Genomic DNA, 11,412 nt, shown 5'->3' on the forward strand with positions numbered 1-11,412 from the left:
AGCCGGGGCTCTTCGGCGGCGGCGGGGGCAGAGCCTGCCCCACCCCAGGTACGGCTGTGGGAGCTCCCTGTGTGAGGTGATTCCAAACCCACCCGGACCCGTTCTGTGTAACCTGCTCTGCATGACCCTGCCTCAGCCGGGGGGTTGGGCTGCATGGGCTCCAGAGGCTCTTTCCCACCCAAACTATTCTGTACTCTGTGAATATGCCCTTCTCTCTATCATCCCTTCGGTTACATAACAAATCCTTACAGTTCCCAGTCGTAAAGTGAATTTGGATGTTATACCAAATCCAGTTTCTCCCTTGGTTTTCCGCCAGACGTGGCAGCTGCAGGAGGGGCTGGGGGGGTGTGTGTTTTCCCTCATGCACCAGTTTTCCCTCAGACGTGCCTGGCCAGCCAGTTTGCCTCCTGGGGCTTGTGGCTCCTGTATCTGTGAAGGGTGTTGGCAGGAGGCAGCAAGGCATGTCCCTAAAATGGCAGTGTCCCGGGTTATTGCTGGAGCTTTTTGTACACAGGTAACCTTTGCAGCTAAAGACTGAAGGATCCTGTCAGTTTGTATGCTAGATGCTTTTTTTGTCTTTGAGGTTTGACCTGCGTCCTCTATGCTTCAATCGGACCTCAATTTCCACCACCACCTTCCCATTTAGATATTTTGTTACCTACGTTATTTCTGGGAAAAACACCACTTGAAAAGGGCTTCTTACTGTGAGGCCTTCAGAAGTTGACAAATTGCATCTTTGTGATTGAATGAAAAAACCCTTAAGCGTCACTGTGTATTTAGGTGACTGAAGAGTTCCTAAGCAGACAGAATGACATAGCAAATTATGCTCAGCCATGTCTGAGGATTTTTGGAATGTCATTACAGGAGTACTACTAGATTAAATACATTTTTCTAACTTCATTTGTAGCAGGGAACTTCCAAGATTACATGGTTATGTTTTTCCATTCTGTTAAAAGGCATGGATTTTCATCCATGTAGCATCCTTCTGTAGTGTCAGTATCACAGTTTTACAGAGCTGTTTTGTAGAAACAGAAAAGCAAAATCCTAAATAGAAGTTACAAAATTGTGAATCTGTACAGCAGCTAAAATAATTTAAGTTCTTTTTTAGTTATTAAGTCAGTGATAGTTTTGCCAAACAGTCTTCTGATTATAATTTTTATGTCCTTCATTAAGAGGGTGTGTTTGTGATATGAGTTAATTTTGGGCTGTAGGCCTACAAAGACTTGCTGACTAAGACAGCTTCCATCCCTCTTTCCCAGCTATTTCCTTCTCACCTTCACCTCAGTGTCTGGAAAATGCTCCTCTCAGGCAAATGTAAAACAGGTCAGGACATAAAAGCTAATTTCTGTCTCTACACCGAATTATTTTTTCTGCAGTATTACTGCAGTTCTGCATGATGTGTGGTTGCAGCAGGCTACAACAGTACTGCTGCTAAACATAAAACTTCAGTTTCTTGCTTATTTTAAATGGAAAAAAGACGTTCTTTGCCTTTTAAAGTCTCATAAATTGAGATGCTCCTGGCTGGTCTTCACACCAATGGTAGCATTTTTGGGACAAAGGGACAGGCTTGTTTAAGAAGCTGATCAACCTGAAAACTGTTTTTTTTAATCTCTCACTCTGTTTCTGTGGACACACAGAAATGATTTTGATTTTAACTAGAGAAGCTCCCTGAATGCTATTGTCCCTTGTTCTCTCAAGCACTTGTCTTGATGTGGTGGTTGGGGTGATAGGAATGGCTGTCTGCAGCTTTTTTGGTTGGATTGTCCAGCATGAACTGCCTGAGAACCATATCTCAAATTGTAGTAGAAATCCTAACTAAGGCTTAACTGAACATAAAGTTATCTAAACTAATATATAGTATTTGTTAGGCTGAATGTACACTGCTGTTTGAATAAGGACTTCAAGGCCCTCTGAAACTTTAGGTACTTGGTAGGTGCTTAGCACTCCTGAAAGGTATGTCTGTACCTTAGAAAGCTTTACTGTAGGCTTCAGTTATTTAATTTCAGTATTTGTTTAAGTGCTTGTACCAGACAAGTAACTTACTGCACCAACATACATGTATCATGCTTACCTTAATTATTGCTCTAAAAGAAATATATGTTAGGCAAAGGGAAAAAATAACTTTGCTGTTTTGATACTAAAACTCTGACAAGACAGTATTAAAAATCACTATGATATTGCATGGACTGATTTTGCTCTGACTCTTGGAGGCAAAGTCTGGATTGTGTATCGTTTTCAGAGCATGCAAAAGTTACTTATTCTACCACAAGTTTGCTTCAGGGCAGTGTAAAATTCTTATTTATTCCTGTAAGAAAGAACGTAATTCTTCTGATTTCTGGTGGCTTTTGCAGTTACAAGGAGTAAATATAATAGGAGTCTGCAATGCAGTTTTATGAGGAAAGACTAATAGAAGTATTGGTTACTCAGACTACTTTGTGTTTCTCTAACCTCTTTTCATCTCTAAACCTTCCAGGAGATGTTCGTTTTGAGCAGCAGCAGCAGAAATTTTCAAATCAGTCATCTGGGCCTTCTTACAGGAAAGACCAATGTTTTTCAAAGGGGCAAAGTAGAGGAGAGAGAGGCAGAGGCAGAGGAGGATGGCAAGGAGGACACCAGAGTGTATCTGAGGAGATGCCAAAATACATAACGGGTTTGTATATGTGAAAAGGTCATAATTTATCTGTCCAGGGCAATTTGCTGGTGATTAAGTTTGCTGTCTTTGTTTTTACGCAAGAGCAAAAATTAGAACTGATGCTATGTTCTTCTGTTTTTCCTGATTTTCTCCAAAACACAGAAGTAGTTGTGAACTGGAATTAGTGATTAGCTGTTGTTCAATGGGTCCTTTCAGACTTCGGAGTGGAAAAGTCAAGACCTGCTTGTAGTGAGGGAATATGCATTTTGGTTGCTGCTTGCCAGCAAAATGAGTACTGACAGTCATCTGCTTTTAATGTAGCCAGTGAAACTGATTTTGCTCATGGTTTAAGTTAAATATAGCATTTGTCTAACAGAAGGTTTATTTAGGAGAGCAAATCAGCTTTGCAAAATATGGCAGTGCTGTGATAGTAGATACACTTCCATAAACATGGAATGAGATCAAGCTCTGGATTTTTATTTCATCGTTTCAAAACAGTCTGTGATATGTGACTGCTTCCATTTTTTTTTCCATGCTAAAGGTTTTTTTTCATCTCCCTGAATACCACCTGAAAAGATTGCTATTCTAATTTAACAAAGAAGTATGTAATGCAAATGGGAATTGTTGGTTAAACATCTTTGAGATTCATTCATGTATAAATATTTGCTTGACCATATCTGTAAACTTCAGGATATATAAAGAACTGAAATTTCTTCAGTGACAGTGTACAGTACTTACTTTTATGTCAAGAAGATATTGGACTGCTGTAGTAGAAGTAATTCCATAATTTACGTGTAGTATCGTCCTCTGGTTTTTTTGCTGTTTGACATGCTCTGATGCAATTCTTTCATTCCAGTGTCTGCCTTTGCTCAAGCTCGTGCTGCTGAGATCAGTGCCATGTTGAAAGCAGTTTCACAAAAGTCTTCCAACTCTCTGGTGTTCCAGACCCTCCCTAGGCACATGCGGAGGCGAGCAATGAGTCACAACGTTAAACGCTTACCCAGGCGGCTCCAAGAGATGGCCAGGAAAGAGGTATAAGTGTGTTTTACAGCATTTCATCTAGTGGGCAAAGCCAAAACACAGTGTTCAGCTCTGTAGCTGTTAATGTTCAGACCTGAACTTCTGCCAGACTTCTTGAGTATCCTAAACTTTGACTGACATTTGGATTTAATGCAGGAACACCTCAATTACAGGTGGTAGCTCAAATAAGTCTCACTAACCACCTGGCTTTGTGATTACTGGACATCTTGAAAAATTAGAGTAGTGATGAAAGAGTCCACTCTTTTAGAGTAGAGGTTGTTCAGGTGGTGCGCTGGTCCCAGGTGGTCCAAGAGTCCTCAGTAAAACCTGTCTGCCTTGTGCCCCAGCACAGCTTTAGGATGTGCCTGTGCCAGCATCAAGCTAGCGCAGCTGACGCCATGGTTCAGGTCTTACAGCTCGAACGTGAGGGATACGCTGGGGTTGTTGGCAGGCTGCATGAGGTTTAACACTTAGTAACTGACTAGTCCTAACAGCTCATGGAACTCATTTTGTGGCAGTATCTCAGCATTTAGTCAGAATATGCCTATGGGGTTACTTGCCACTTACTTACCTTCCTGTGGATTTAAAAATGAAAACTAAAAATTGGTTCAACAGGATGTTATTGGGAAATTATCTTCCCAATGTTTGGCTTTGATCACTTTATCGTCTCTCAGAATTCTTAAAGTGACCAATTGAGTTTACTTGGTAAATTTTCTGTGTATTAAGGTTGACTGATAAATTTATTCTTTGCATTCTTTTTTTCTTTTGTGTTGTTTTTAAGTTGAGACCTTGCCCCCTCCACCCTGAGTTCCTGAAGATGATTGTTTATGGTTCAGAAGTCGTTTTGGATACTTCCCTGCCCCACACAAATTACATGTTAGGGTGTTTTATTGGATTTTCACAACCTGTATCTCATTTTACTGTTTTGGTTCACATTCTTTTTGCTTTGTCAGAGATGACAAGAGATGCAGTTTGGACCTGTTTTCTGGGAACTGAAGGAAGAAGGCATGGGCTGTTTTGCCTAGTTAGTTATGTATTATCCTTGTTTAAATCTAGATTTCTCTAATGTTTATGTTTGGTTCTTTTGTGTCCTGCTTTTTTAACTCCTTTCATATGACAGCCTTTCTGACTTCTGTGTACATGCTCACACTTCCTCTCCCATTGGATTTTTGAGATTATTTAGTTGGCAATGGTGCAGCCGTATTTCTTCTGCTACATTTTCTGTCTTCAGGTCTTTTGTTGTGGCGTATGTGTTTGCATGTTTTCTTGCAGCTTGTTATGTCTCTGTTACTTGTTTTTGTAAAGGTTCTGCCTATTACTCTTATTACTTTTCAGTGTTTGATCTACATCTTCAAAGTTATCTGTTTCAATTCTGCTGCATTTTCATTTGTCTTAGATCCTTTATCATGACCGTATTCATTGAAACATTTACCTGCACCATCTCTTATCTCTTCAGTAAGCTTAAAGATGTATATTTTTTACCTACAGTGCCACATTTCTTTTTCTGTAATTGCCTTTCTGAACCAGTCACCTACCATTGATCCAGTGGCTTGTGTTTCCTTCTCTGTGATAAATGATGGGTCTGATGGGAAGATATTTTCTTTTTTTTTTTCCCAGTTCTGTTTTGATTTCATGGGTTGCTTCATTGTTTTTAGTGTTCTTGGCACTGATCTTCTGTCAATTTCTTTCCTTTGCTATTGTTATAACCAGTGGTCTGTTGTCAAGTGTTTCTTGGTGAGCTTACAAAGAATATTCTAAGAATCTTTTTGTATATCTTATAGTCCTATTTCCTTGTACCACTTTTCTTCACAAAAAGAAAAATCAAACACTGATTGAGTCATGCCTTCCTCTCTAGTTGTGCATGTATATGTAATAGTTCAGATCTTGGTTAGGTCTGGTTATCAAGAATTTGTCAGGATATTGCCACACTCCTCTCTTTTCAGCTTCTATGAGTTGTAGAACTGATAGAATCCTTTCTGTCTGTCTGATAGTCTGTACTGCTTCTGAATGAGCTCAAACCTCCAGGCATTTTCCATGTCACATTGATTTGTTCATGTGAATATATTGATGTGTAGCAAAAACTTCACACAGGAAGTAGCAGCACTTACTGTTCATTGTTAAGTTTCTGAATGTGTGTGGATTTTGTTTTATATATGGGTTTCAGTCAAACCTTGATGCGCTTCTGTGGATGTGATTTGCATAGAAAGTTTCAAAGTTAGTTACCCTCAAGAGTGATCCAACATAGTATAACTTAATGTTAGTGCTTCCTGTATTCTTATATTTCAGCCTTTTTCTTTTCGGATTTTTTTTTGTCTTGAGATTTACTTCAATATCCTCTCTTCTAAAAACAGGCAGAGAAAGCTGTGCATCAGAAAAAAGAACAGTCAAAGACTAAATGCCGCAAAGCTAGAAGACGCCACATAAATTTGGTAGCAGAGTTTAATCACAGGCAAAGAAAGAATATTTGGCTGGAAACCCATATTTGGCATGCAAAGAGATTTCATATGGTAAAGAAATGGGGATACTGTTTAGGAAACAGCCCTACAGAGAAGAGCTACAGGGCTTGTTACCGAGCCATGACAAAGCAATGCCTTCTTCAGGTACCACATCTACATCTTTTGTTTGATATTTTGCCAAGGTGAAGTAATCAACTACTTAGTTATAATGAATATTTCTGTCTCTGTGAAGTACTGTTGGGTCAGCTTTTAATAAGACTGCCAGGTATGAAATGAATCATTTTATAAGTGTAATTCTGGGTGGCAAGTTTCAGAGAGAATAAGGTGAACCTTTTAAGGAGTCTTACGGTAAGTATTGCTGAAATACTGCATTTTCAGTTTTCTCAAGAGCTGAGAGATTAGCTGAATCCTTATATCGTCTACCTGAGCAGCTGTCGAGGAGAGATAATTTATTCTATGTCTTTTTTGATCTGTTGGTTTGAGAGGCAGGTTGGCCCTCAAATGAGAAATGTCTCACCACTTTCCTACAGCTATTAATTTTAAGTTAAAAAGAAACTCATTTCACTTTGGCAAATTTTATAGAATGAAAAATTTCTACATAAGTGTAAATTGTGAGAGCCTGTCTGATCCTTTCTTAACAGGCTCACTTCAAAGATTTATCCTCACTTTGACATTATCATATTGTTTCAGGACTTATCATATTATTGTTGCCTGGAGTTGAAGGGTAAAGAGAATGAGCTTCTGAAGCAACTTGCTCGAATATGTAGCATTGACACAGGTAAAATTTATATAGTTCAAAATAAAGATTCTGAATAAACTAAAGGATGGCATATCCTCTTCCTTTTTTAGTAATGTATCAGTAGTAGTTACTCAATAGTAGTAACAGAGTTGATACTGATTTTGAGTGAAAAATGTAATTAGGATGTCATAGTAGGATTGGACATTTTTATTTCAGCAGCTTATTAATAAAAGCTAATTATGGTACAACATCAGCCGCTCAGCAGCCAGGCTGAATTTCAATTTTACTTTGTTTATTAAACAAGATATTATTTTGTTCTTCAATAAGTATCTTCTTTTTTAGGACTGACATTTCAAGAAGCTTCTTGTCTGTCTGGAAGATTCGAGGGTTCCCTGAATCTTTACCGAGCAGATCGCTATCCTGAGGGTATGCTTGGTCCTGTTACCTTTATTTGGAAGCCCAGGGATGGGTCTGAAAACAGACAGTTGTGGATCTGGGTGCATCCAGCTCTGAAGCAGGTATATTTCCTATATAGTTGAACTCTTACTTCTTTATGTATTGTGCATTATTAATGCTAAAGAGGTCATCTGAAAAGTATGGAAGAAGTGGGTATAATACATGGCTTCAAGAACTAAAAGTTGGAAGACTATTTCCACTCTTAACAATATTCATGTTTTGCAACTTGTTTTTGTAAAGCTTGTACAGAAAGTGTGTGCTGCTGAGGTGTTCAGTGTTTGAGCTTCTGGAAACATTTTTAGTGTCACTTGCTTCAGGATTTATGTGCAATATGATGTTGCTTGATTTACATCCTTTCCACTGGCACCCCCAGCAGGCTAAGTTCAGTATCATAATGGATAATTACATTCTGATACTTAGGTATCAGCTTTAAAAAAAAAAAGAAAAAACTAAAATGTTGTGCACAGGCAATTTTTCTTATGTTAATTTTCAAGAGAACAAATTCTTAGCAACTTTCAATATTACTTTCAGCTTTTCTTAGCAAGCCCTTGACTTCAGCAGAATTAAATTTTATTACTTGAAATCCACATAGGAAAATTAAATAATGGAGTATAATTTTCAAAAGTATACTTAAGGTTTGTAGTGTACTGCATATCATCCTAATCCAAACTTCATTTTTCTTAAGGACATACTGAGGGAGTTAAAAGCAATTTTTCAGTGTTCAGAGCCTGAAGAAATCTGTATTTCTGAGCCTGTTACAACATCAGTTCAAGAGGAAAAACAAGTGGAAGTTGTTACAAACCTTGGCAATAAAAGAAAGAAGGAGGATAAAGAAGGAGAAAAGGCTGTGCCAGTGAAAAAAATAATTGGTGACGGCACTAGAGATCCATTCCAGTCCTACTCTTGGATCTCAAAGACTACTGGCATTGCAATCAGGTTTGTTCCCAGTAGAGTTAGAAGCTGTGGCCCATAACCACTTAACATTGGCTGCATTTCTGGCTTAACAGTACTGGGGAAAATAATGTGTGTTGTACAATTGTACATTCACCTGAAACTTTCCTGTTTCAGTGACAGAAGCATGGAGATTCTCAGATACCGGCTGATCGGCCCATTATCACACTCCATCCTTACAGAGACCCTGAAGGCAGCTTCTGTCCAAACAGTAAGGAAATTGACTTTGCATGTTAGCATAATTTTGGTAATGTTCTTAGAATGTGCAATCTTGTTTTTTGCTAGAAGGACCCATAAATTATCTAGCTTTTCTTTTCATAAAGGCTAACCTGTGTATTACCCTGGTGGCTTCTGTGTTTTGAGCCTCTTGACTAGTGCTGATCTTCTTCTCAGGAAGACCTCCCATCTGGATTTTAAATGGAAGTAGGAAGAAAATAAAAACAGTGGTGCTGAGCAGGCTGTGTAGCTTCTGCTGAGAGGTCCAGAATAATTAATATTCCTTTTGATAAACCACATATCCTGTTTCTCAAGCAATGAGCTAGAGCACCTAAAACTAGGGGCAAGACATGTAAAGTACAAAAAACTTACTTGTTTTCAATCAAATATGGAGTTTCTCCAGGATTTAGGTGTTTCATCCACTTCTTGGCATATAGCATCACTGTGGTTTTAATATTTTTTGGGGTTTTTTTGTCTCTTGAAGCAAACATGATGAGGTCATGAAATCTCTGGCTTTCTGTAAGAAATAATTAATGACAGAATTAGGAAGTATAGTGGATTGTTTTATTTATTTTTGGAACAGAGGTTACACTTTATTAGAGATTATTGTAAAGCAAAGGACTATACTTCATCAAGAAAAAATTACTTTGGTTTAAAACTTGAACAGGAGGAAAGTGACTATAGTGTTTAAGGCAAACTGAGGCTGAATTCATACTGATAGAAAATTATGAATAACCATTTGAGTTTAATTAAATACGTTGTTTTCCAGGAGATGGCAGATTCAGAAACAGAACTGAATAACTGGTGGGTAGAAAACTGCAAGGACTCTGAAAAAGTATCTCTTCATCAATGTCAAAGTGCTATCTTTGAGCTATTGGAAGGTATTTGGGCATGTGGATGCTATTGGTGGATGGGGGGGAAATTTAAAATTGTCAAAATTGGCATGCTAATAAAGTTGACTTCGTTTTGTACATGCTTATTTATTGGATGGTCAAGATAGTGATGCCTTTGAGAATGTGCTTAGGTACTTGCTGGGGCATGGCAAAGAATTGAAAATGTTGCGTTGGGGGTATTTAAGGGAATTTAAAATCCTCTGTGTAGTTCAAACTCTTTATAGAGAAACTGAATCTTGTTTGTTATCTTCATGAACTTAGATTTGGGATTGCTGATGGGATATGCAGTCTGATGTATACTCTCACTCTCACCATATGCTTCAAATTAAGACAATAAGTTGTACAATACATCCACAGATAAAATGGTAGCCTCCAATCCAAAGTGAGAGTATTATACTTTGTTTATATATGTTCATTTCTAAATTTACAGTTGTGTATTTGGCTGAATTGTAAAGTATCATAAAGTTAACAATATCTTGTCAATTTCTAGCACTGAAGCAGGTAAGGCACTTTGGTAGGTCTCACACTGTACTCAAGCTGTCTATCCAATGTAAGGCAGTTAAGCAGAGATGAGAAAAAGCTTTGACAAAGCACTTCTAAATTTCCTTCCTCTTGAAGACAGGTATAAAACAAAGGTTGGTTGTTCTTTGAAATTTGTCAAATGCAAAGAATGAATTGAGTGACAGTGACTTCACTTTATGCTAAATGTAAATGTAATTGCAAACCAAGTCTTGCACTGCTCTTGTTGACTTTTTTGTTACTGGAGATTTAACAAGCATTGGTGAGTTTTCAAAACATGTTAAATAGAGTATTCTGGATTGCTTCACTGGCTTACAGTGGTGTCACATCACTGCAGGCAAAAATACACAAAATACTAGTGCAGGAAAAGATCACAGCTTAATTGGTGGTTTCATGGCAATGTTCATCTGTGTGTTTTTAAAGGGATGAGCTCACCATCAGATATGCCACCAGGTACAATACTTGGCCTCACTGTTGGAGATCCTCGAGTCAATTTGCCAAAAAAGAAGACAAAAGCCATGCCAGACTTTGAAAAATACCAAGGTGAAATCCCTTGTCTATATTATATGAGGAGATTTAGTTTCTCTCTCGTCTGTTGTTTTCATTTACTGTCATCTTCTATGGATTGTCTCTTGCTGTTTTCCTCTAGGTTTTGGTTCAAAATATCTCCCATTTCCAGAGCCCCAGAACAGAAACAGCTTGAAAGTTGCATAGGTTTTAGAACAGCAGTTGTGAGGGAGGGACATGCACCAAAGCTGGTCTTGTGCTCAATGGAAGCCTCTGTCTGACCATACAGATGATCCAGGTTCGAATCCTGGCAAGGCCAACCAGGTGCTAAAAGCTGCATAGTAAGTTTCTGTTTGGTGTTTAGTCTTCCTCTTTCTCTCTTAAAGAAGATATCTGCTATTTCTGGTTTATAGGCCCACGATGTTGAAAGTTGCAATTCCACCGCAGAAAAGTTACTACTTTTGCAGGATTAGTATTTCAGATGGCCAAGGTGCTGGTTATGATAGAAAATGAAAGATGCAAGCATAACTTCTGAAATTTTCATTTCAGTGCTGACTTACACAATGTTTCAGTGCAAAATTGAAATTCATATGGATGTGAATGTCCTCTAAAACTGTGCAAAAGCATGCACAGGATATAGGGGGGTTTGTGTACAGTGTAGGCATTCTCAGTTAGGTTGACTGGACACAGGCTGCCTCATCTAATAGGAGAAACATGATAGCCAGCTAGCAAGCAGTAACAAATGGGACAAATTGAAAGTTCCAGAGACTTCAAAATACTGAATTTCCTTGGTGTTCTGTTTGCAAGACACTAGGATAATCTAGTCTCACATATCACTTAAGTCAGGTTGAACACCTACTTCAGTTACTTTTAGCTCTTTGCAAAATTCTGCTATTTTCATGTTCTTACATCCTCCTATTCTACCCTCTGTATCTAGAGCAGCCTTTCTGTTAATTAGTTCTGCTCAGCTAACTTTCTCATCATTAGTGTTCCTGTTGGAAATGCTGCAGCATACATGACCTC

The 11,412-nt window shown here is 38.3% G+C and overlaps 1 protein-coding gene across 1 annotated transcript in view; it reads left to right on the forward strand.

The window, feature by feature from the left end:
- Nucleotides 1-11,412, forward strand: part of POP1 (POP1 homolog, ribonuclease P/MRP subunit) — a 22,948-nt gene that overhangs the window by 157 nt on the left and 11,379 nt on the right. The window contains 9 exon segments of the mRNA XM_005423490.2: nt 2,474-2,650; nt 3,489-3,664; nt 6,004-6,252; nt 6,799-6,886; nt 7,190-7,365; nt 7,989-8,239; nt 8,372-8,465; nt 9,240-9,351; nt 10,306-10,425. Coding sequence (XP_005423547.1) covers nt 2,474-2,650; nt 3,489-3,664; nt 6,004-6,252; nt 6,799-6,886; nt 7,190-7,365; nt 7,989-8,239; nt 8,372-8,465; nt 9,240-9,351; nt 10,306-10,425 — 1,443 coding nt within the window.

This window comes from Geospiza fortis, unplaced genomic scaffold (assembly GCF_000277835.1).
Source record: "Geospiza fortis unplaced genomic scaffold, GeoFor_1.0 scaffold200, whole genome shotgun sequence".
Classification (NCBI taxonomy): Eukaryota; Metazoa; Chordata; class Aves; order Passeriformes; family Thraupidae; genus Geospiza; species Geospiza fortis.